This window comes from Microcebus murinus, chromosome 11 (genome assembly GCF_040939455.1).
Source record: "Microcebus murinus isolate Inina chromosome 11, M.murinus_Inina_mat1.0, whole genome shotgun sequence".
NCBI classification, from domain to species: domain Eukaryota; kingdom Metazoa; phylum Chordata; class Mammalia; order Primates; family Cheirogaleidae; genus Microcebus; species Microcebus murinus.
In genome coordinates, this window is record NC_134114.1 from 40,304,762 (window position 1) to 40,326,457 (window position 21,696).

Sequence of the window (21,696 nt, forward strand, 5' to 3'; positions counted from 1 at the left end):
TAATGCTGCTGTGAATATTTGTGTTCCCACACAAATTTTTATGGGGACATATGTTTTCATTTCTCTTGGGTTTATAACTAGAAGTAGAATTGCTGGGTCATATGTTTAGCAGTTTGAGGAACTGCTGTACTATTTTCCAATGCAACTACACATTTGACATTCCACCAGCACTGTAATGTGAGTATTCCAGTTGTTTCATATTCTTACCAACATTTATTATCTTTGACTATTTAATTAGGCATCCAAAACAACTGGAATCTCTACTGGACGTTGATGGAAAGAAAGTTCTAGGAAAATTAGTAGAGTGTAGTGAGAGTGAAATATATTATCCTCACACACCATAGGAGAGTTTTTATCAGCTTCCAGTAAGATGTTTTAATTAAGGAAGAGTCTCTACAAAGTGTACCTTGGGAGGAATTCCAAAGCAGTGTTTGTAAATTACCAGTTATAGAAGAGCATTTAATAAAGCCTTACATAGATGATAGGAGGTGAGATGTTTAATTTTTACCACTAGACATTTTGTCTGCTTATGGTGTGTACTTTTATGCTTTATATTTTAATTTACATAATACTTTTCAAAGAACTCAAATGTTTATAGAATAATTTGTAAAATTACCATGTGGTTGTCTCTCTCAGCCAAATATTTATCATTAATTGTAGGGATGACTGAGATTTTAAAAGTTTGCTTGAGATGAGTATGTCAGACAAATGTATTTTGCCTCTCTTTGTTTCATTATATTTTATATTTTGAGGCATTTTTTCAGAATATAATCCGCCATATGACTGTCTGGTATGACCTTTTTTGGGTAATAGTTTCTTATCAAGAAGTGAGAAACTTACTCAATAAAAAATAATATTGTGAAGTTTCAGAGTGGCAGGATCACACCACCCCGAAGAGCGCCGTCACCAGATGGCTTCTCACCATACAGCCCTGAGGAGACAAGCCGCCGTGTGAACAAAGTGATGCGGGCCAGGCTGTATCTACTACAGCAGATAGGACCCAACTCCTTCCTGATTGGAGGAGACAGCCCAGACAATAAATACCGGGTGTTCATAGGGCCTCAGGTAGGTTTGTCACCATTTTATATTTCATTAGTATCTGGTACTAATTCAAATTTACATATGATAATGTTCATAAATTTAAATTAAAGTGATAAACTTAGAAGTTCGGGTAGAACCACAGATTTATTAACCCTTAAGTTTTCTTCTTACTCTTCAGAACTGTAGCTGTGGGCGTGGAACATTTTGTATTCATCTGCTATTCGTTATGCTCCGGGTGTTTCAACTAGAACCTTCAGACCCGATGTTGTGGAGAAAAACTTTAAAGAATTTTGAGGTAATGTTTTTGAAATCCTTTAGAATAAAATTATCAAATTTTGGGTATATTCCTGAAAATTTTTCTTGCACTACATTTAAATAGATAGTGATCATTTTGAAGGTGTGAAGGTGTATAAGAATTATTTGGTGCTTATAAATAGTTCTCTTATGAGCTGTTGACTAATAAGTTTTTTCTTCTAGACTGAAAAAATGATAAACACTGACCTGCTGTAAAAAATGTCCTTAGTAAACTATGTGTTCATATTTTTGCCCTCTTAAATCAACTTTATGAAAAACTTACTCAAATAAAAGATGAATAATTCAAACAGTCTTCATATGTATATTTATGGAACAGATATCATTGTTACTGTCTCTTTCCAATGTTAGGTTGAGAGTTTGTTCCAGAAATATCACAGTAGGCGTAGCTCAAGGATCAAAGCTCCATCTCGTAACACCATCCAGAAGTTTGTTTCACGCATGTCAAATTCTCATACATTGTCATCATCTAGTACTTCTACATCTAGTTCAGAAAACAGGTCAGTACTTTCTAAGGGATTAAAAGCATTAATCCAGTGTTACTTTTAATTTTAGGTAATTTTTTTGTATCTACTTGTTAAGTTGCTCTCTAAAATGATTTAATTATTCCAATGTCCATTTCACAAGAAAAATCAGGTGGCAGGTATAAAATGTAAGTGGCTACTGTTTATCAATCATTACTTTGTGCCAAGTACCTGGTATGTTGTCTCATTTTGTTCTTACAACAACCTCATTAGGTAGGTTTTAATTACCGTTTTATAGATAATGAAGCTGAAGCACTGCATAATGGAAGGAAATGTCTATAGCTCTTTTATAAATAAATTATATACAAGCCAAGATGGTTTTCCAAAATCACTTTCAAATATAGGATTTTAAATTTTATGACTTTACTACTTTATAGATATTTTCGGGGAATCCAAATCACAGGTTATTTTATTTGTGAAAACATAAGCATGCTCTTCTAAATAAATAGACTAAGTTGTAATTAAGAGGAATGGCAGCTGTTAAATCACAGTTATTACTTAAAATCTATAGTGCTTCTCAAACTTTTCCATTGCTTAATTGCTGATAGGAATGAACTCATAGGCCTGAAGGATCTGAGATGTGAATTTGACAGATGTGAATGACAAAATGACAGATGTGGATTTTTTTTCAAGTCTCAAGTATTATCATAGTAATTGATGTGAATTTTCTTTCCAGTCCATGATACTGCTTGATTAATTTTAATGTAAAAATGAGATTTTTTAAATTATTCCACAAAGGAGTGCTGCTTCTTTTATGAGAGTACCTCCTACATGTCCCCAAAGCACCCTAGTTTGAGAAGCACTGTTCTAAGTCAAGTCCCATCTTCATCCCGTCAATCTTTTAAGTATTATAACTGCCTCAAAGTTCGTGAAGAATGGAGAAGTGATAATATCATAACGAGGGCCCAGTGAAGAAGAGAGGTTTTTTTCATCCATGGAAAAAGTAAATGTTTGAATTTTTAAAGTTTTGGTTAAATGAATTGATTTTGGGATCCTAGAGTTTTACAAGTTGTTTGGGACATTGAAGACGTCTAGTTTACAGTGATAAGTGAAGACTTCTAGTTTACAGTGATAAATGAAGCCAGAGAAGGTCATGCAGCTCATTTGAGCAAAGGCATCACCAGAACCTGGGTATCTTGACTTCTAGTCCAAAGCTCTTCTCGTACCCTTCCTCTTCTAAATAAAATGGAAAAATTGAGCTTTATTTCTCAAAATTCCTGACCCAAACTTATTCTAGAGCCTTTTTGCTTTTGATTGACATCTCTGTAGCTTTTTATTGTGGAGAGGAAAAAAAAATGCTTAAAACTAGCTAGTGAAAGTTAAATAGAAAGTAGGTTTTCGTTTTGTGTAATTGCATATTTAGTTTAGTTATTTTTATTTCTAAAGGCTAAAATCAATCAAAAGAAAACAAAAGGAAATTATCTGGAGGTTTGATAACAAAATTTTAAATGGTATATCAGAAACAATGAAAAAACCAATTAGGACAAATTGAAAATATTTACAAAAAATAATTAACAAAACCTTGCCCCACAAATAAAACTGCTAATAGGAACCTAGGATCTCAGTACATAAAGGGACAAAGGGCATAAAGAGAATATTCACAAAAGAACAATTTCAAGGGGCTAGCAAACATGAGAAAACTGTTTAGTCAACCTAGTAAATAAAGAAATGCTCACTTGAAAAGAAAAGTTAAGTTTATTTACAGGGCTGGGCCTGGTGGCTCACGCCTATAATCCTAGCACTTTGGGAGGCCAAAGCAGGAGGATTGCTTGAGCTCAGGAGTTCGAGACCAGCCTGAGCAAACGCAAGACCCTGTCTCTACTAAAAATAGAAAGAAATTGGCCAAACAACTAAAAATAGAAAAAAATTAGCCGGGCATGGTGACACATGCCTGTAGTCCTAGCTACTTGGGAGGCTGAGGCAGGAGAATTGCTTGAGCCCAGGAGTTTGAGGTTGCTGTGAGCTAGGCTGATGCCACGGCACTCTAGCCTGGGCAACACGGTGAGACTCAGTCTCAATAAATAAATAAATAAGTTTATTTACAGAATTAGGAGAGACTTTTGTAATGAAACTGTTCAGTTCTGGTAAGGATGTGCTTCACTCTAAAGGACTATGGCTTTCTGGAAAGAGAAAAGTAATGTGGCTTTTATGAACATTCATATTCATTGATCCAATAAATGTACTTTAAAAAACATTTAATTTGAGAAATTCACAAGCCTTACGTATATGGGTGTTTTTAATAGCATTATGGTGAAAAATTGTGAACAGCATAAATATCCACTAGCCACATGGATAGACTATATTAAAGTATTTCCATGTTATGAATTTGAAGTAGGCATTAAAATTATGCCTTTGAAGTACATTGAAGGGTATAGAAAACTGTTGATAAGTGAAACCAGATCTAGGTTATAATACTATGTTATACATGAACCCAGTTTTTGTATATAAAAAGCATTATAGATTTATAAAAATTGGAAGGAATAAAAATTTTAATGGTTATTAATAGGGGGTATTACTATAGGTGACTTATTTTTAATACTTTATATACTTTGTGGGCCCCTTAACTCTGCCCTTATAGCCTGAAAGTAGCTGTAGACAATATATAGATGGACAGGCATGGCTGTGTTCTAATAAAACATTCTAATAGAACATTCTCCCAAGTCAGTACAAAAATACACATTTTTTTCATGTCTGTATGAGATAATGTTAACACTATAATTTATTTAGCCATTGCCTTAATTAATGGACATTAAGTACAACGCTAGTTTTTTGTTGGTCTGTTAAATGCAATAAATTTTTCTATTTTTTGTTTGCATACCTAAAATATTTTGGTAGGATAAAATCATAGAAAATAGGGTTTTTTAGATCATGAATATACACATTTAGTATTTTAAGAAATACTAACAAAATTTTCTTCCGGAGATTTCAGTTTTCACTCTCACCAGCAGTATATATGAGAACCTGTTTATCTATGCCATTATCAGGGCCAGATATTACCAGTCTGCTTAGTTCTTGCCAATCAGACTATCAAAAAAAAAAAGATAAATAATTATGACTTCATTGATATAATATAGATTTTGTACTTCTCTTTTCATGTTTATTGACTGTTGTTTTTTATTCCAATATCCTTTTTATTTCATAATTTGTCCATTTTTCTTTTTTGTCTCTTTTGTACCTTTTACTATTGATTTATTATTATAGTATTTTTAACTAATTTTTAAAAGTACTTTGTGTATTTGAAATATTCAAATATATACAATTGTCCATTATATGTTGCAGTTTGCCATATTTTGTCATAAATGGAATCTATATATGTTATAGAATTCTATCATGTGCCTGCTTTTACACCTATAGTATGGACATCTTTCTTCTTATTTATTGATATTTTTGTACCTTGTTTAAAGGCTTCATAGTGTCTTGGTGTGCTATAATTTTTTTAATTTCTTTTTGATATTCATTTTGTTGTTTTGATTTTTTCATTATGCCAAATAATACTTCAGTGGGCCTTTTCGTCCATATATCTCTATAAATTGATTTTCCTAGAAGTATAGGTGAATGGTTATATACATTTAAAAGTGACATATGTTTCTAGATTTGTTTCTAGGAAAGTTGGACCAGTTTATATTATTGCCACTAGAAGTGTCTGGAATGAACATTTAAATTTATTATGAGGAGTCAATGAGTTCTGAGGTCCTCCAGTACTTGAACACTTGAAACTGGTACCATGTAGTGTATTTTTGTACATAGTCAAACCTGATAGTTTGTTTATTCAGAAGGCATGATAGCAGAATTTGGAGGACACAGATGTTCTAAGATTGAAGTTCATATATTGAATTTTGTAGCAAGGACAGGTTAACCCATACCAACAATCTATAAATGCACAGGTATGTGAGTCTGATTTAAAGTAATTGTTTATTAATAGCAGAAATAAGAATCTCACAGTTATATAAAATGCTCCTAAACAAGAATTTCTATTAATGTGTTCCTATTCTAAAGAAGCAGAAATTGCTTTTAGCATGACATTAATTCTGTGTTACAGTCTTTTGTTCTTAATACTTTTGCTTCCCCTTTATTACAGCATAAAAGATGAAGAGGAACAGATGTGTCCTATTTGCTTATTGGGCATGCTTGATGAAGAAAGTCTCACAGTGTGTGAAGACGGCTGCAGGAACAAGCTGCACCACCACTGCATGTCAATTTGTATGTGGCTCCTTTTCTCCCTGTGCTTACTAAACAAAGTTGCTCTATGCGCTAACTATATTATTGAAGATTATGACATGGCTTGTGGGGAGATTGATGAGAGAAGAAAAAAATGTGTATCTAAGTCCTATGTGAAGTTTTCAACAAACTGGAGTCTAGGATCTGTTGGGAGATGAGTGTTGTGAGCACAGTAATGCAGTATAGTGTGATACATGTGGTAAACAGTTCCAGCCTAGAAGGTGTACATGAAGGGAAGGAGGTGGAAGAACGCCCGGGCAGGCGCTCCAGAGAGGCTGGCATCAAAGCGAGGCTTAGAGGGACCTTCCCAGGTAATCAAATGGGGCAGGTAGAAAGTTTTGGAAAACAGTAAGCATGTTGTCATAACTAGTAAAACAGCATTTGCAAAGGGTACAAGCATCAGAATAGTTTAACCTGCCATTTGCCTGCTTTCAGATATATATTCAGAATATTTTTTGAGGTTCATATCATATATATCCTATACTAATTATTATGAACAGTTATGACATTATTTCTATGTTAAGCATTTACATTTTTGTAAGATTGTTTTTTATTTTTTTTTATTTTTCAGGGGCAGAAGAATGTAGAAGAAATAGAGAACCTTTAATATGTCCCCTTTGTAGGTCTAAGTGGAGATCCCATGATTTCTACAGGTAATAATTTTGAATCAATGATTTATGTATTTAACAGGAAAAATGCACATGTTCTTAAAGCATGACTTAAATGTGTTAAATTTTTTTAGCAAGTTTTATTTTTCATTTTAGCCATGAGTTGTCAAGTCCTGTGGATTCCCCATCTTCCCTGAGAGCTGCACAGCAGCAAACTGCACAGCAGCAGCCTGTGGCTGGACCACAAAGAAGGAGTCAAGAGAGCAATTTTAACCTTACTCATTATGGAACTCAGCAAATCCCTCCTGTTTACAAAGATTTAGCTGAACCATGGATTCAGGTAAGTAGTTCTTTGTTCTTCAGTTCTCTAAGAAACATTTTTAGATCAATTAATATTTTTGTCCCCTTTCCCCAGTTTGTTTATGATTTAAGAAAACACTTTTGCTTGCCTCCATCATGACTCCTATTCCACTGAAAATTTTAATTTTACTTTTGGCATTAATATTTGTGCCACTTACTTTACAGCTTAAACTTCAAAAATTGTTTGTCGTTTCACTTCCCATATCTAGAAACATCTCTTCCTGAACTAACAGATATATAGGGTTCTCTAAGGGTAGAAACCAGAACCCTTCAGTGCTAACTTTTTCTGATGTTTAATCTCCATTCCTGTCAAGAATTTTCATTGTGTTTTTTATTTGCTGCCATTTTAACTCAGTTTCACTTTTCCATATCCTAATGGCTTATAATAGGTGTTTAATAATTGCTGAGCAGACAAATAAGAAAAAATATGTGATATTTACCTTGTATTAGTCATTTTTATTTGTAAGGACAGCTTCTGTTCCTTTACCTTCTCTTCTGATTGAATGCTTTTTCATCCTTAGTAAGTAGGATTTTTGGTTGGTTGCTTGCTTTGTAATGATTTTCTTGGTTGGTAAATGCTTATTCTATTATTTTAAAAATGTAAAATCTAAAACCAGATAGGTCTTCAGCAGATGATAGTGAAGTAAAATAATTATTTTTGATAATCTTGTTAAATTCTGTTGAGTACTATTAAGTTTGTGGACGGCAGATACATTTACTCATTAAGCTTGTGTATCATTAGGATTTATTTCCTTTTTCTTTTGTAACCATTACACTCCTGTAGCTTGGGAATTCTCTTTTCTCAGCATGTTAGCAATCCATTTTGAAGCTAATAAAATCTGCAGAATTAATAAACACATCGTAATTCTTTTATCCATAATAGTTCATTAGTGATATTTAGCATAGGCCCTCACCTGCTCCTTCACGAGCCCTCAAGTCATGGAGCTATTGGATGCTATTGGAGATTCGGAGCTATTGGATGCCCTTTGTCTAAGGCAGTGATCTGATTTGTCTTGCTTAAGCTATAGTTGGACTGGGCTATATAGTCCTAGTTTTTTTTAATTAAAAATATTATGTAAGACAGAATTAAAACTTGTGGAATGCTACTTAACAGTGCCAGAAGTTCACTATATTCTTGTTCCTTTACTATCCCTTTAAAACAGAATACATGTATGTAAGCAGGTCATGATTTGTTTTCCCCAAAATTGGTTTGTTTATTCATCTATAATATTTAGAAAATGTTCACATGATGAATTATCTTGGGTATTAAGCTTACCTTTAATTAATTGGCCCAGATTGTCAAGACCATTTAGTCCTTTCTTTCTCTGGGGACTCGCTGACTCTGGGGGCATGGTAATGATGACTGTGACAACATACATGTTAAATCTGAGTCTGTCATTATCCTTTGATGATTGGAACGCAAGCATCTTTTTTTAATTGTTCGGTTTTTCAACTCTGTTCCTTATAGGCCTACCTATTTTGTCTAGTTTCTTTTTAACGTTTTTGTATAGGACAAAATCAAATAAATTATAAAATAAAATAAAGTATTATTACTTATTGCTGTCATCTGTAAGAGAAGTACTCTGTATCTTTTGAAACCTCCACTCCAGTCCCTTTCTTGATTTGGCTTTTTTAAAAATCTCATTCCAGTTTTTTGTCTGTACACTACCTTAAGAATACAAAGCTAGGGTTCTTCACAGATTTTTTGGTTTTTGATTTTTTGATAAGCATGGGGGCTATAGGCCTAGAAATATATATATATACATTTAATTTTACTATTAATGGAGTTTACTATTAATTTTACTTGAGTTAATAAATGTTAATGACTTTTGTTAATTACCAGTTAAACTTGAATATAACATTCTTCCTGATGATTTTTATTTTTTATTTATTTTTTTTGAGACAGAGTTTTTGCTTTGTTGTCCAGGCTAAAGTGAGTGCCGTGGTGTCAGCCTAGCTCACAGCAACCTCAAACTCCTGGGCTCAAGCAATCCTGTTGCCTCAGCCTCCCTAGTAGCTGGGACTATAGGCATGTGCCACCATGCCCGGCTAGTTTTTTCTATATATATGTTAGTTGGCCAATTAATTTCTTTCTTTTATTTTTTATAGTGGAGACGGGGGTCTCGCTCTTGCTCATGCTGGTTTCGAACTCCTAACCTCAAGCGATCTATCCGCCTCGGCCTCCCAGAGTGCTAGGATTACAGGTGTGAGCCACCACACCCGGCCTCTGATGATTTTTAAATGGCTGGACATATTTGAAGTTATATAGTATGGTGAAGATTTAAGGAATGTCCAGAGGTGACTTATGCCTGTAATTGCAGCACCTTGGGAGGCCAAGGCAGGAGGATCACTTGAGGCCAGGAGTTCAAGACCAGCCAAGGCAACATAGTGAGACCCTGTCTCTACAGAAAAATAGAAAAATTAGCCAGGTGTTGTGGCATGTGCCTGTAGTCCCAGCTACTCAGGAGGCTGAGGCAGGAGGATCTCTTGAGCCCAAGAGTTGAAGGCTGCATTGAGCTATAGTGGTGCCACTGCACTCAGCCTGAGTGACAGAGCAAGACCCTGTAAAAAAAAAAAGAAATGTCCAATTTTTATTTAATAATAAAAATTCTTGCTTAATCAAAATACCGTAAGTTCATTAGTTTTTCTTCACATGGAATCCATTGTGTCTGTTTGATACAGGTGTTTGGAATGGAACTCGTTGGCTGCTTATTTTCTAGAAACTGGAATGTAAGAGAGATGGCCCTCAGGCGTCTTTCCCACGACGTTAGTGGGGCCCTGCTGTTGGCGAATGGGGAGAGCACTGGAAATTCTGGGGGCAGCGGTGGAAGCAGTCCGAGCGTTGGAGCTGCCAGTGGGTCTTCCCAGACCAGTGTCTCAGGAGACGTGGTGGAGGCGTGCTGCAGTGTTTTGTCCATGGTCTGTGCTGACCCTGTCTACAAAGTGTACGTTGCTGCTTTAGTAAGTAGCTTTATTCCATAACCATATCATCATGGGTTTGGATTTTTTTGTTGGTTTGTAGATACTGTTTTTAAGATACAGTAAAGCTACTTTACCTAATTTTGGACAATCCAAATTTTATTTTTTTCATAATCCTGGAAAATTGCAGTTTTCCATTTAATCTATTCATTTGAATTTTACTGTTTTAATCTGTTCAAGTTTTCCTATATACTGTTTGCTTTTCTGTTTTAATGTTTTAAAAACTTTATTGTTTAGAGACTATTTTAATGTCTTGCTGTTCATATCTTTACATTTTCCTGAGCAGGTACCTTGTACATAACCAGATTAAAAATGCTTAATGGGATGGCAAAGTAATCTAAGTTACTTTGATTTTTTTAAATATGATATTAGTAGATATTAAGGGGAAATTATTTTTAGTAAACAATTTGGTTGATTTTTATTATAATAAAAAATCACTGGCTGGGCGCCTTGGCTCATGCCTGTAATCCTAGCACTCTGGGAGGCCGAGGTGGATGGATCGCTCAAGGTCAGGAGTTCGAAACCAGCCTGAGCAAGGGCGAGACCCCGTCTCTACTAAAAATAGAAAGAAATTAATTGGCCAACTAAAAATATATATAGAAAAAATTAGCCGGGCATGGTGACGCATGCCTGTAGTCCCAGCTACTCGGGAGGCTAAAGCAGAATGATTGCTTGAGCCCAGGAGTTTGAGGTTGCTGTGAGCTAGGCTGATGCCGTGGCACTCTAGCCTGGGCAGCAGAGTGAGACTCTGTCTCAAAAAAAAAAAAAAAATCATTGTATGGAAATTCAGGAGCCTTTTCAAAGAAAAGAGTTCCATGACTAGACCAGTGAGTTGTTTTTCCAACTTCTAACATGTAACCTGTTAGAAGTTGTCTTTCATGAGTGGGATAGTGAGGAGGAGGTAATTTTGGAGACTAATTTGACTTTCCTCCATTTTGAGTATGTAGCTCTCTAGGACAGTGTTTCTCAACCTCAGCTCTGTTGACGTTGGTCAGATAAATGTTTATTGGGGAGTGGGGGCCACCAGGAGTGTTGTCCTGTGTACTGTAAGGTGATTAGCAGCATCCTGGCTTCTACCCCTTAGATACCAGTAGCAAACCCACCCCCACCCTTTATGCCCATAGTCTTGACAGCCAGGAATGTCTCCAAGCGGTTCCACATGGCAGCTGAGGCTCAAAATCTCACTTAGTTCAGAACCACTGCTTTAGAATAATTCTTACCTAGTCTTTTTTAAAACCTTATTAATCTCTAAGCTTCCTCTCTCAATGTTTTTCTAATTCATCCTCTACCAGCTGTGCCTAATGAATCTTCTTTTTTGAGGTAGGATAGCATGATGGTTATGAACATTGGTTTGGGGTCAATTGAGTGACCTAATAATTCATTATCCCAACTGGAATACTTCAATGATGTGCTGATCTGTTTACTGAAATGTTTCTAGGAACCTTCAGTAAGCTAATATATACACTGTGCATCCATAAGATCTAAGGGGTAGGGTGCATTGTCTCCCAGGGTTACATCTGGGTTACATTCAGCGCTACCGTTGTTTATTATTGCTCTACTTATTCCAGCTTTGGCCATTGGGACTCTCAGGTTGGCTCCTGTTCTCATTTTCTTCTTAAAAATAATTTTTTTAACTTTTCCTTTTGGAATGAATTCAGATTTGTAAAAATTGCAGAAAGAGTTCAGAGAATTTCTTTCTACCTTATTTATAGATTTATTCAATTATTAATATTTGTATTATTACAGAGTCATAGAGATTTTAATTTAATTCTGTGGGTTATACTCCATTTCTGTTGTTACTTATTTTGTTGCTCAAATTGTCTCAAATTAGGCTATTGTTTCTGATGCTTTTTAAATGTAGTTAAACTCACTTTCAGTTATTTTTCCTCAGAAAACATTAAGAGCCATGCTGGTATATACTCCTTGCCACAGTTTGGCAGAAAGAATCAGACTTCAGAGACTTCTCCGACCGGTTGTAGACACCATCCTAGTCAAGTGTGCAGATGCCAATAGGTAAGCCCTTATTGGTGAACCACCTCGAACCATCTTGTCTTAAAAGTGCCTAGCATGAAGCCTCACACCTAGTGAGTGTTTGATATGTATGTATTAGATGAGTCTTTGAGTATGGTTTCTTAATGTGATATTTGGAAATAAAATATAGATCTTAAAGCTCTTAAGGACCAGGGAAAAGCACTAATGACAAGTAAAAGCCAAGCTAATAAACTTCACAGACCTCTACATTATTATATTGTGATTGATTCTCTTTGCATTCTTAATCTAAAGTCCAGTTAATAAGAACAGTAGCTGACATTTATATCCATAAAATATAATCTCATTTTATAGAATGAGTTAACACAGTATAGGAACTAGTGAAATTATTATACCTGCCTATGCCTTATTATCAGGATAAAAAAAAATAATAAACCCATTTCATTATTTTCAGTGTGGTGTTCTATTATTGTAATTATGACAGTGTCATTTTTTAAAATTTTTTATATATTCCTGCAGTATCCTTGAAAATTGAAAACGAACAAAGATAACCCTAACAAAAATAACCCTAACTAGCGAGAAAAATATGAGGTAGAGAAGTGTGAGGTATGGTGACAGTATAAATGAACACAAGCCATGCTTTTTTAGACCAGTGGTTCTCTTTTATTTTTCCCTTCCATAAAGCAGGAGGGAAAGATCACTTTTCATAGTGAAAAGCGATAGTGACATAGTGACAGTAAACAGTTGTTTGGCATTTGCCATCTCTCTCCATCCCAGCAGACCTTGGTCAGCATGAAGTATTCTTGCTCCCTGTTCTGCCCTCACCATTATAGCAACCCCAAGTTCTCAGTCTAATCTTTATCTTCTTTCCCCAGTCTGATGACTTAGTTTGCAGGTCTCAAAAATGAGGTACCTACCTTTGACAAGTTTCTCATTTCATGAGACCTATCTTTTGCTTCCATTGTTTTCTATACATAAACTTGTGGATTGAAAGTATTGGAGGATTCCTTGTTGCTTAGAGTAAACATCATATATCTGAAAAGTGTTAGCAAATTAACAAATAATTTGCAAAATGCATAGGAAAAATCATATTTCTCAATATTGGACTAGGTATTTTTCTGAAAACTTCATTGTTTTCATGACATCTGTTATGTTGTTCACTTTCTGAAATTCTAAAATTAGGTTGTTTACCTGGTCACTTGAATGACTGAAACCAGAAAAAATAGTGTGAAGAGATTGTATGATATTTGGAACTCATTCTGGCTATATAAAAGAATATAAGAGTTTGGGATAGAAAGGTTTTGTTTTTAATTCAGGAGAGTCTTAATGAAAGTTTAGAAATCAAAATGTCAGGGTCTTGGACCTTTTAACAGAATATATTTAGCCTTTTATCTGGTTTGATATTTAAATCAATACTTGCTGTCTAAGAGCACACAGAGGATAAGCTAAATGTAAGAAATTAGACCTAATAATGAATATTATTATAGTGACATTGTTAATGTTTTTTTTATTGGTTGAAAAGTAAGCACTCCTAAAAATGTTATTTTTCCACTTTTTTTACAAGACATTGCATTACTGCTCTAACACTAATGGGTATTTTATCCAAGAACTGGGGTTGATGTTGCTATCCTTTCATTCTTAGCCGCACAAGTCAGCTGTCCATATCAACACTGTTGGAGTTGTGCAAAGGCCAAGCAGGAGAGTTGGCAGTTGGAAGAGAAATACTAAAAGCTGGTACTCACTTTTTACTTAAGATTAATATAGCCTGTTTTATCCTTAGCAGTCTGTCTAATCTCATACTCTCATGAGGCAGTTATAGGATTTTGAAATAATTTTATAAATAGATTTACTCTGCTAAGGTTAGATACATGAATTAATACAAGAGAGAAATTCTGTAAACTAATATAATTCAGAGTATTTTTCTTGACTTTGTAATAACCATTTAATCATGTTTTGTTTTAGATTTTAATATCACTATTTTTCAATCATTTATTTTTACTTTCTTTTTTGTAGGCTCCATTGGTATTGGTGGTGTTGATTATGTCTTAAATTGTATTCTTGGAAACCAAACTGGATCAAACAACTGGCAAGAGCTCCTGGGCCGCCTCTGTCTTATAGATAGACTATTGTTGGAATTTCCTGCTGAATTTTATCCTCATATTGTCAGTACTGATGTTTCACAAGCTGAGCCTGTTGAAATCAGGTAACTTTTCTTCTGAAAATGTATTGCTTGCATCTTCCTACCCACCCCACATTCTCCCCAAGAATGACACATTTTAGGTTTATGAAAGACTCAAATTACAAAGCATACATTACTAATACCTTAATGTTTGATTGACGTAAAAACCTGAAGTCTAGGCCGTTTAATTAAAAATTTATAGATCCTATATACCAAAATGCTTTTTGAAATGTACAAAGCTGTAAATTACTTCAAAAAATTCAAAAAATACTTTTTTGAATTTACTGTACTTTTCAGTAATCTGAACTTTGTCTCATAATTGTTTTTTTTTGTTTCAGGTATAAGAAGCTGCTGTCCCTCTTGACCTTTGCTTTGCAGTCCATTGATAACTCCCACTCAGTGGTTGGTAAACTTTCCCGAAGGATCTATTTGAGTTCTGCAAGAATGGTTACCACAGTACCCCATGTGTTTTCGAAACTGTTAGAAATGCTGAGTGTTTCCAGTTCCACTCACTTTACCAGGATGCGTCGCCGTTTGATGGCAATTGCGGATGAGGTGGAAATCACTGAGGCTATCCAGCTGGGCATTGAAGACACTTTGGGTGGTGAACAGGACAGCTTTTTGCAGGCATCTGTCCCTAACAGCTGTCTAGAAACCATAGAGAACGGTTCTCTTGAGCGCACAGTCCACTTAGAGAAAACTGGAAAAGGATTATGTGCTACAAAATTGAGTGCCAGTTCAGAGGACATTTCTGACAGACTGGCCAGCGTTTCAGTAGGACTTCCTAGTTTAGCAGCAACAACAGAGCAACCAAAGCCAATGGTTCAAACAAAAGGCAGGCCCCACAGTCAGTGTTTGAACTCCTCTCCCTTATCTCATCATTCCCAGTTAATATTCCCAGCCAAGTCAGCCTCTTGTACAGCGGCCCCACCTTTGCCAGCCAGCACTGTAACAGATATGTCTAAACATAGACCTCAGGGTTTCATTCCCTGCAAAATTCCTTCTGCATCTCCTCAAACACAGCGCAAGTTTTCTCTACAATTCCAGAGAAACTGTTCTGAAAACAAAGACTCGGGTAAACTTTCCCCAATCTTTACTCAGTCAAGACCCCTGCCCTCCAGTAATATACACAGGCCAAAGCCATCTCGACCTACCCCAGGCAGTACAAGTAAACAGGGAGATGTCTCAAAAAACAGCATGACACTTGATCTGAACAGTACCAAATGTGACGACAGCTTTGGCAGTAGCAGTAGTAGTAATGCTGTTATACCCAGTGATGAGACAGTGTTCACCCCGGTAGAGGAGAAATGCAGGTTAGATGTCAATACGGAGCTCAATTCCAGTATTGAGGACCTTCTTGAAGCATCCATGCCTTCAAGTGATACAACAGTAACTTTTAAGTCAGAAGTTGCTGTACTCTCTCCTGAAAAGGCTGAAAATGATGATACTTACAAAGATGATGTGAATCACAATCAGAAGTGTAAAGAAAAGATGGAAGCTGAAGAGGAAGAAGCTTTAGCAATTGCCATGGCAATGTCAGCGTCTCAGGATGCCCTCCCCGTAGTCCCTCAGCTGCAGGTTGAGAATGGAGAAGATATCATCATCATTCAACAAGATGTAAGTACAGATTCTTTTTTTTTTTTTTTTTTTTTTGCACTTTCTTACAGAACACAGTACAGATTCTTTAAGAGGTTAGAGAGTGTCCTTGGACCATGCTGGAATGAGTCTAATTCAGAAATGCTGCTTTTAACATGAGTTAATCATTACAAGCAGGTTTTTCACATAGAGTCATTAATTATACGGCAATAATGTTTGTATCATTTAAACAGCAATACTCCTTGCCTATTTCAAAGGCATTTCTGGTTGATTCTATAATGGTGATTATTTCTCCATTTGACATTGGTCACCAACGCCATCCACTCAGAGGTCAAGTTTATAGGTGGTTTGAGAAGCCAGACTGAACTAAAGTAATATTTTGCAAGGCTAATTTCACAAAATCTCTTTTAACTGAATAATAAAAAGATTGCTTTTTTTAATATGCAGACACCAGAGACTCTCCCAGGACATACCAAAGCAAAACAACCTTACAGAGAAGACACTGAATGGCTAAAAGGTCAGCAGATAGGCCTTGGAGCATTTTCTTCTTGTTATCAGGCTCAAGATGTGGGAACTGGAACATTGATGGCTGTTAAACAGGTAAATATTTAGTGAGCATATAAATGAAACGATTCAAATTAGAAAATGAAGCATGAGAAAGTAAAAAGAATAAAGGATATGTCCGTGTATATGTACTATAGTTTTTTAAGCTTTAAGAAACCTAAATTTCAAAGTAGATATTGCCAAAGCGCCAGTTAATATCATGAATTCTAATATTATTATTATTAAAAGTTGAAGCATAAATATTATAAAATACAGCATCAAGGTGAACCTTGTAAAAGCTTTTTTTAATTTTTTGTTTGTTTTGGTTTTTATAGTTAGTAAAGGTATAGTTCCATACTTTCAGCAGCATACTGGTGTAGTACCATCTCGGGGTTCCTGTGGTTTACTATTTATAATGAACATGCTTATCAGGATGTTCATTAGGCAAAATGATTTCGTTTTTAATCATGTTGATTCTTCTCCCATGATTGGGTTCTTTTCTTTTTTTGAGACAGTCTCATTCTCTTGCCCTTGCTAGAGTGCCATAGCCATCAGCCTAGCTCACAGCAACCTTAGACTCCTGGGTCCTTCTGCCTCAGCCTCTGGAGTAGCTGGGACTACAGGCCTGCACCACCATGCCCGGCTAATTTTTCTCTATATATATTTTTTAGTTAGCCAAGCCCATTTAATGTCTTTATTTTTACTAGAGACAGGGTCTCGCTCTTTCTCAGGCTGGTTTCGAACTCCTGACCTCGAGCGATCCGCCCACCTTGGCCTCCCAGAGTGCTAGAATTACAGGCATGATCCATCTCGCCCAGCTGATTGGGCTTTTGTCATTTATACTGTGTCATCAGACAGTTGGAATATTGGCTATATTCCAACTTTTTGTCATTTTTCTGATGTTTCAGTGCTGCTTAAGCTGGATCCTTGTCTAAAAGAATCTGACTTTTTTTTTTAAGTACATTGCATCCGTGAACATAAATGCCATCTGCTACTAATGTATAAGCTAATTTGGATTTGTCTATTTTAGATCAGATTCTTAGTGAAAGCGTAAAAACTTTTGTGAACATGTTTATTTGAAACAGGTGACATATGTCAGAAACACATCTTCTGAGCAAGAAGAAGTGGTGGAAGCATTGAGAGAAGAGATAAGAATGATGAGCCATCTGAATCATCCAAACATCATTAGGATGTTGGGAGCCACGTGTGAGAAGAGCAATTATAATCTCTTCATTGAATGGATGGCAGGTGTGTTCATGTTTTAAATTACAAATAATAGTACATGGGTTTAACTTTCTGCTTTTAAATTTAGGAAAAACAGTTTGATGAACATTTATTTTTAAATAGTTTGGGTTTCTAAAACCAAATTGCACCTAATATGCTAGTATGAACCACAAATACTGTTTTGTCTTTCATAAATATTCACTATCTCTACCTTTCAAATTTTTCCAGTGTGTTTTTATTTGTTCATTTTTATTTTTTGAATTTCAAAATAAATACTTCTTTACTATTTGCATGAGAAGAAAAAAATGGGTAATTAATGAGATTAGTTGATTTAGACAACACAGAGAAGAGACTATGGAGGGAAAAGGTATCTATCTGTATCCTATTTTTTAATCTCATTCTCTTTCTTCCATTTCACCATTTCCCTGTTTTTGATATGTCTCTTTTTCAGTGCTTTTGCTAAATCTGCATAATCACTAGCTTCCAGTTTGGGATTTTTCACTAGTACTTCTACAGCCTCCAGGGCCTCTTTTCTCTCTTGCTATTTTTTTTCCCTCAGTTTTGTCATAGAAGTCTTTGGGAAATTTGGAAAGAATTTCTACGGCTTCCAAAAGCTCATAAGCATCTGTCTGTGACACCTCATCACCATCATTACCACCTCTCTCAGCGTCTCCACCAGGACTGTCGCTGTTCCAATTTAGCTTCTAGTTCTTGGGAACAAAGAAACCGGCTAGGTTTAGGAGCACCTGTTGGCAGTTTGACCCATTCTTCTAGTTCTTTCAACTGGACAGAGTTTATATTTTATAATGTGGATCTCAGAGCATCCCAAATCCATCTGTCAATCTCCACAGCAGTTAGTTTGGCTTCCTCTCAAATAGCTTTCTCTTGAGACTCAAAGAGCTTTGGCAACACTTTGATAACTGGCTTAAGCAAGATGATTTTGGAACCAAATTCACTTAAGGCTTTCCTCAGTATCTCTACACAGCTACTACGATCTTGGGGTTCTTATTGTCCAGGCCTTTCAGGAGCTCTTCTTGCACAGCCTCTCCTTTCTCATTCTCTAGGTACATGAGACAAATCTCTATGCCTAACTCCTTGGCTTTGGCTTTAGGTTGGTTGAACACTTTACATACAACACCTGACACAGCTTTGCCTGTGGTTTTTCCTGCTTCATGGGCATTTTCAGCATAAACAAGTGCAGCTTCTAATCCTTTCAGTTGAACCACTGCATTGGAATCAGTGACAAATTTTCTGATCAATCCTAAAAATTTGGACCATTCTGGGTTCTTTTCATCCTTTATTTTCTGGAAGATCTTTTGGGTCTCTTCATACCCATTTAACCTTGGTTTCCACAGCTTACGTTCATATTTCTGATTGACCAGCAGTTTCAGCCATTCACTGTCATCTCCCATTATGCTTATGCTTCCATTTTTTTCTTTTTTTTTTTTTTTTTTTTTTTTTTGAGACAGAGTCTCACTTTGTTGCCCAGGCTAGTGTGAGTGCCGTGGCGTCAGCCTAGCTCACAGCAACCTCAAACTCCTGGGCTCGAGCGATCCTTCTGCCTCAGCCTCCCGAGTAGCTGGGACTACAGGCATGCGCCACCATGCCCGGCTAATTTTATATATATATATCAGTTGGCCAATTAGTTTCTTTCTATTTATAGTAGAGACGGGGTCTCGCTCTTGCTCAGGCTGGTTTTGAACTCCTGACCTTGAGCAATCCGCCCGCCTCGGCCTCCCAGAGAGCTAGGATTACAGGCGTGAGCCACCGCGCCCGGCCCCATTTTTTTCTTAGAATTAAGAGTAATTCCTCCACCAGGTCAGAACCAAAGGGCCTGTGTTTTTAAATGGTTGGGACCATTGTTTTATAAGAATGATTTTTTTTTATGCCTGGTATGTATAAGATCATATTTTTCCACGTGGTCATCATTAATTGGACAGATTAGGAAGTATCTTAACATAATAATAAAAAAATCAACATATAACTTAAACCTATTATAAGTAAACCAGCACTGAATTATAAAGTTGAATCTTGTCACCTGCTCAAACAGATACAGACTGAGTTTTATTTTGTACTGTAATATGTATACAATAAATGACTCGAGATATGGTGAATAGATTGTTTGGTTTAACTTCTTAGATTTGTGTGTGTTTTAAGAGTGCATTTCTACTTACCAGTCAGTTCTTAAGTACATTATCTGTTGTTGATCTTCATAAGGATATATAGAGTAGACAGGCTGACTTTTATAAACACTTTTAAATGAGGCTTATTGCATTTGTGACTTGTCCCAGGTCCAAGATAGGAAGTGGTAGGAAATGAAGTGAGCTCCAGATCTTCTGGCTGCTCCTCCTGTTCTCGTTGCCTTCTGCTAAACAACATGTTAGCATTGTTGGTACTTAAGTCACTAATAAAGGCATTTTATATATTTTGGTTAAGAAGACAGAAGTGAATTGTACAATTCAGAAATAGTTTCATCCAGACTTCTAAAGCTTTCTGAAATCTTGGTCCTCTGGTAAACCAGTTCCATGAGGGATCTGTAAAAATGTCTTCTAATTAATAGACTTTTAAGATGATACAGGAATATGTTTTTAAATCACTTTTACTTCTGATATAGGGTATAAATTTAATATTTCAGATATGAATGTGAGTTCATGCAGTAAAAACTTTAGGAACCAAAGTATAATAAGCAAATTTAATTCTTAAGTTTATGATAATTGTTTCTGTTTTGTATTTGTCTTATAGGGGGATCTGTGGCTCATTTGCTGAGTAAATATGGAGCCTTCAAAGAATCAGTAGTTATTAACTATACTGAACAATTACTTCGTGGCCTTTCATATCTCCATGAAAACCAGATCATTCACAGAGATGTCAAAGGTGGGAATTCTTTTAATTATTATCTAAGAAAATAATGTGATTTTAAAATTTGGACCTTTGTTGATAGTTTCTAACCTAAGTTTCTAAGTATGGGATTATTTCTCCTGAGTAACTCAAATTACTAGAATATTAGAACTGAAAGGAGCCTCACAGGTCATTTAATCTGCTTCCTCATTTTATAGAAAAGTATATTCAATATAAGAGAGGCTGTGACTTTTCCACAGTTTTATTGCTAGTTGATGGCAGAAAGTAGAGAATCCAAGTTTCTTGTTTCCCTGTCTTGGCCTCATGATGTACTGACTCCCAGAAAGTTCTGTTCCTGGTTTTATATAGGATAATTGGGATATCATAAACTTCTTTTAAGAAAAATTCTTTCAAATCTTTTATAGTTCAGTTTATTAAGAGCAACTATGGTTTTCTGTCATGAATCTCTATAGATGGTATTTGACATAATGTATTGGAAGTAATTTTATGATATTAGCTTTTTGTCAAGCTATATTTATGAAATTCCAGCATATAGTTTGAATTGATCCAGATCAGTATATTTTAACAAAACTTTCTCTTAAAATGTAAATTGCACTAAAATTTGAATCTTGGAGAAAGATCTTGTTGGAAATCATATTAAAAATTTTCAGTACTTTTTAAAGTTTCACTAAATCTCTGTCTTGGCCTCCTTATGCCTTACTACTTTGTTTTTCAGACTTTCCCTCTGAGGCTTTAGATTTTATATATACTAGAGACCTGTGTGTATTTAGCAAGAATAAAGTTAAAGGAGAAGAGAGAGTAGCTTTCTCTGAACCTCTAACATGTAGTCCACTTCTTTGTTTTGTCATTGTCCTATTTCATTAGTAATATTTTACTAGGTTTTTAATCTGTCCTTTTATTTTTAACATACAAGGTCATTTGCTGTGTTTGACAGGTGCCAATTTGCTAATTGACAGCACAGGTCAGAGACTAAGAATTGCAGATTTTGGAGCTGCCGCCAGGTTGGCATCAAAAGGAACTGGTGCTGGAGAGTTTCAGGGGCAGTTATTGGGGACAATTGCATTTATGGCACCTGAGGTGAGAAGCAGCTTTGAGTGTGATAAAATCTTACTGCATGACAGCTTTATAGTGAATGATTTTGCAGTGATATCCAGTATGTGCTTACCAGTTAGACGTCTACAAGCCCTAAACATAAGGTTTTAATAATCTCTTTACTTTTAGACCCTAGTCCCAACCTTTCCATCTTTGTCTTCACAAAATTCAA

The 21,696-nt window shown here is 35.7% G+C and overlaps 1 protein-coding gene and 1 pseudogene across 3 annotated transcripts in view; one reads left to right on the top strand and one right to left on the bottom strand.

Annotated features, from left to right (window-relative positions):
• MAP3K1 (mitogen-activated protein kinase kinase kinase 1) overlaps nucleotides 1–21,696 on the top strand; it is a 74,959-nt gene that overhangs the window by 46,832 nt on the left and 6,431 nt on the right. For 2 of the 3 annotated variants that reach the window (XM_012775649.3, XM_076008031.1), the window contains exons 4-18: nucleotides 865–1,065; nucleotides 1,220–1,336; nucleotides 1,705–1,853; nucleotides 5,956–6,077; nucleotides 6,667–6,748; nucleotides 6,860–7,043; nucleotides 9,746–10,024; nucleotides 11,934–12,055; nucleotides 13,674–13,765; nucleotides 14,045–14,234; nucleotides 14,549–15,827; nucleotides 16,254–16,406; nucleotides 17,435–17,597; nucleotides 20,316–20,447; nucleotides 21,367–21,509. In XM_012775649.3, the coding sequence (XP_012631103.2) occupies nucleotides 865–1,065; nucleotides 1,220–1,336; nucleotides 1,705–1,853; nucleotides 5,956–6,077; nucleotides 6,667–6,748; nucleotides 6,860–7,043; nucleotides 9,746–10,024; nucleotides 11,934–12,055; nucleotides 13,674–13,765; nucleotides 14,045–14,234; nucleotides 14,549–15,827; nucleotides 16,254–16,406; nucleotides 17,435–17,597; nucleotides 20,316–20,447; nucleotides 21,367–21,509 (3,408 nt within the window). The remainder of the gene's footprint in view (nucleotides 1–864; nucleotides 1,066–1,219; nucleotides 1,337–1,704; nucleotides 1,854–5,955; nucleotides 6,078–6,666; nucleotides 6,749–6,859; nucleotides 7,044–9,745; nucleotides 10,025–11,933; nucleotides 12,056–13,673; nucleotides 13,766–14,044; nucleotides 14,235–14,548; nucleotides 15,828–16,253; nucleotides 16,407–17,434; nucleotides 17,598–20,315; nucleotides 20,448–21,366; nucleotides 21,510–21,696) is intronic. The other variant, XM_076008030.1, reaches the window with a different exon arrangement.
• Nucleotides 17,785–18,985, bottom strand: LOC105877274 (cytoskeleton-associated protein 5 pseudogene; annotated as a pseudogene).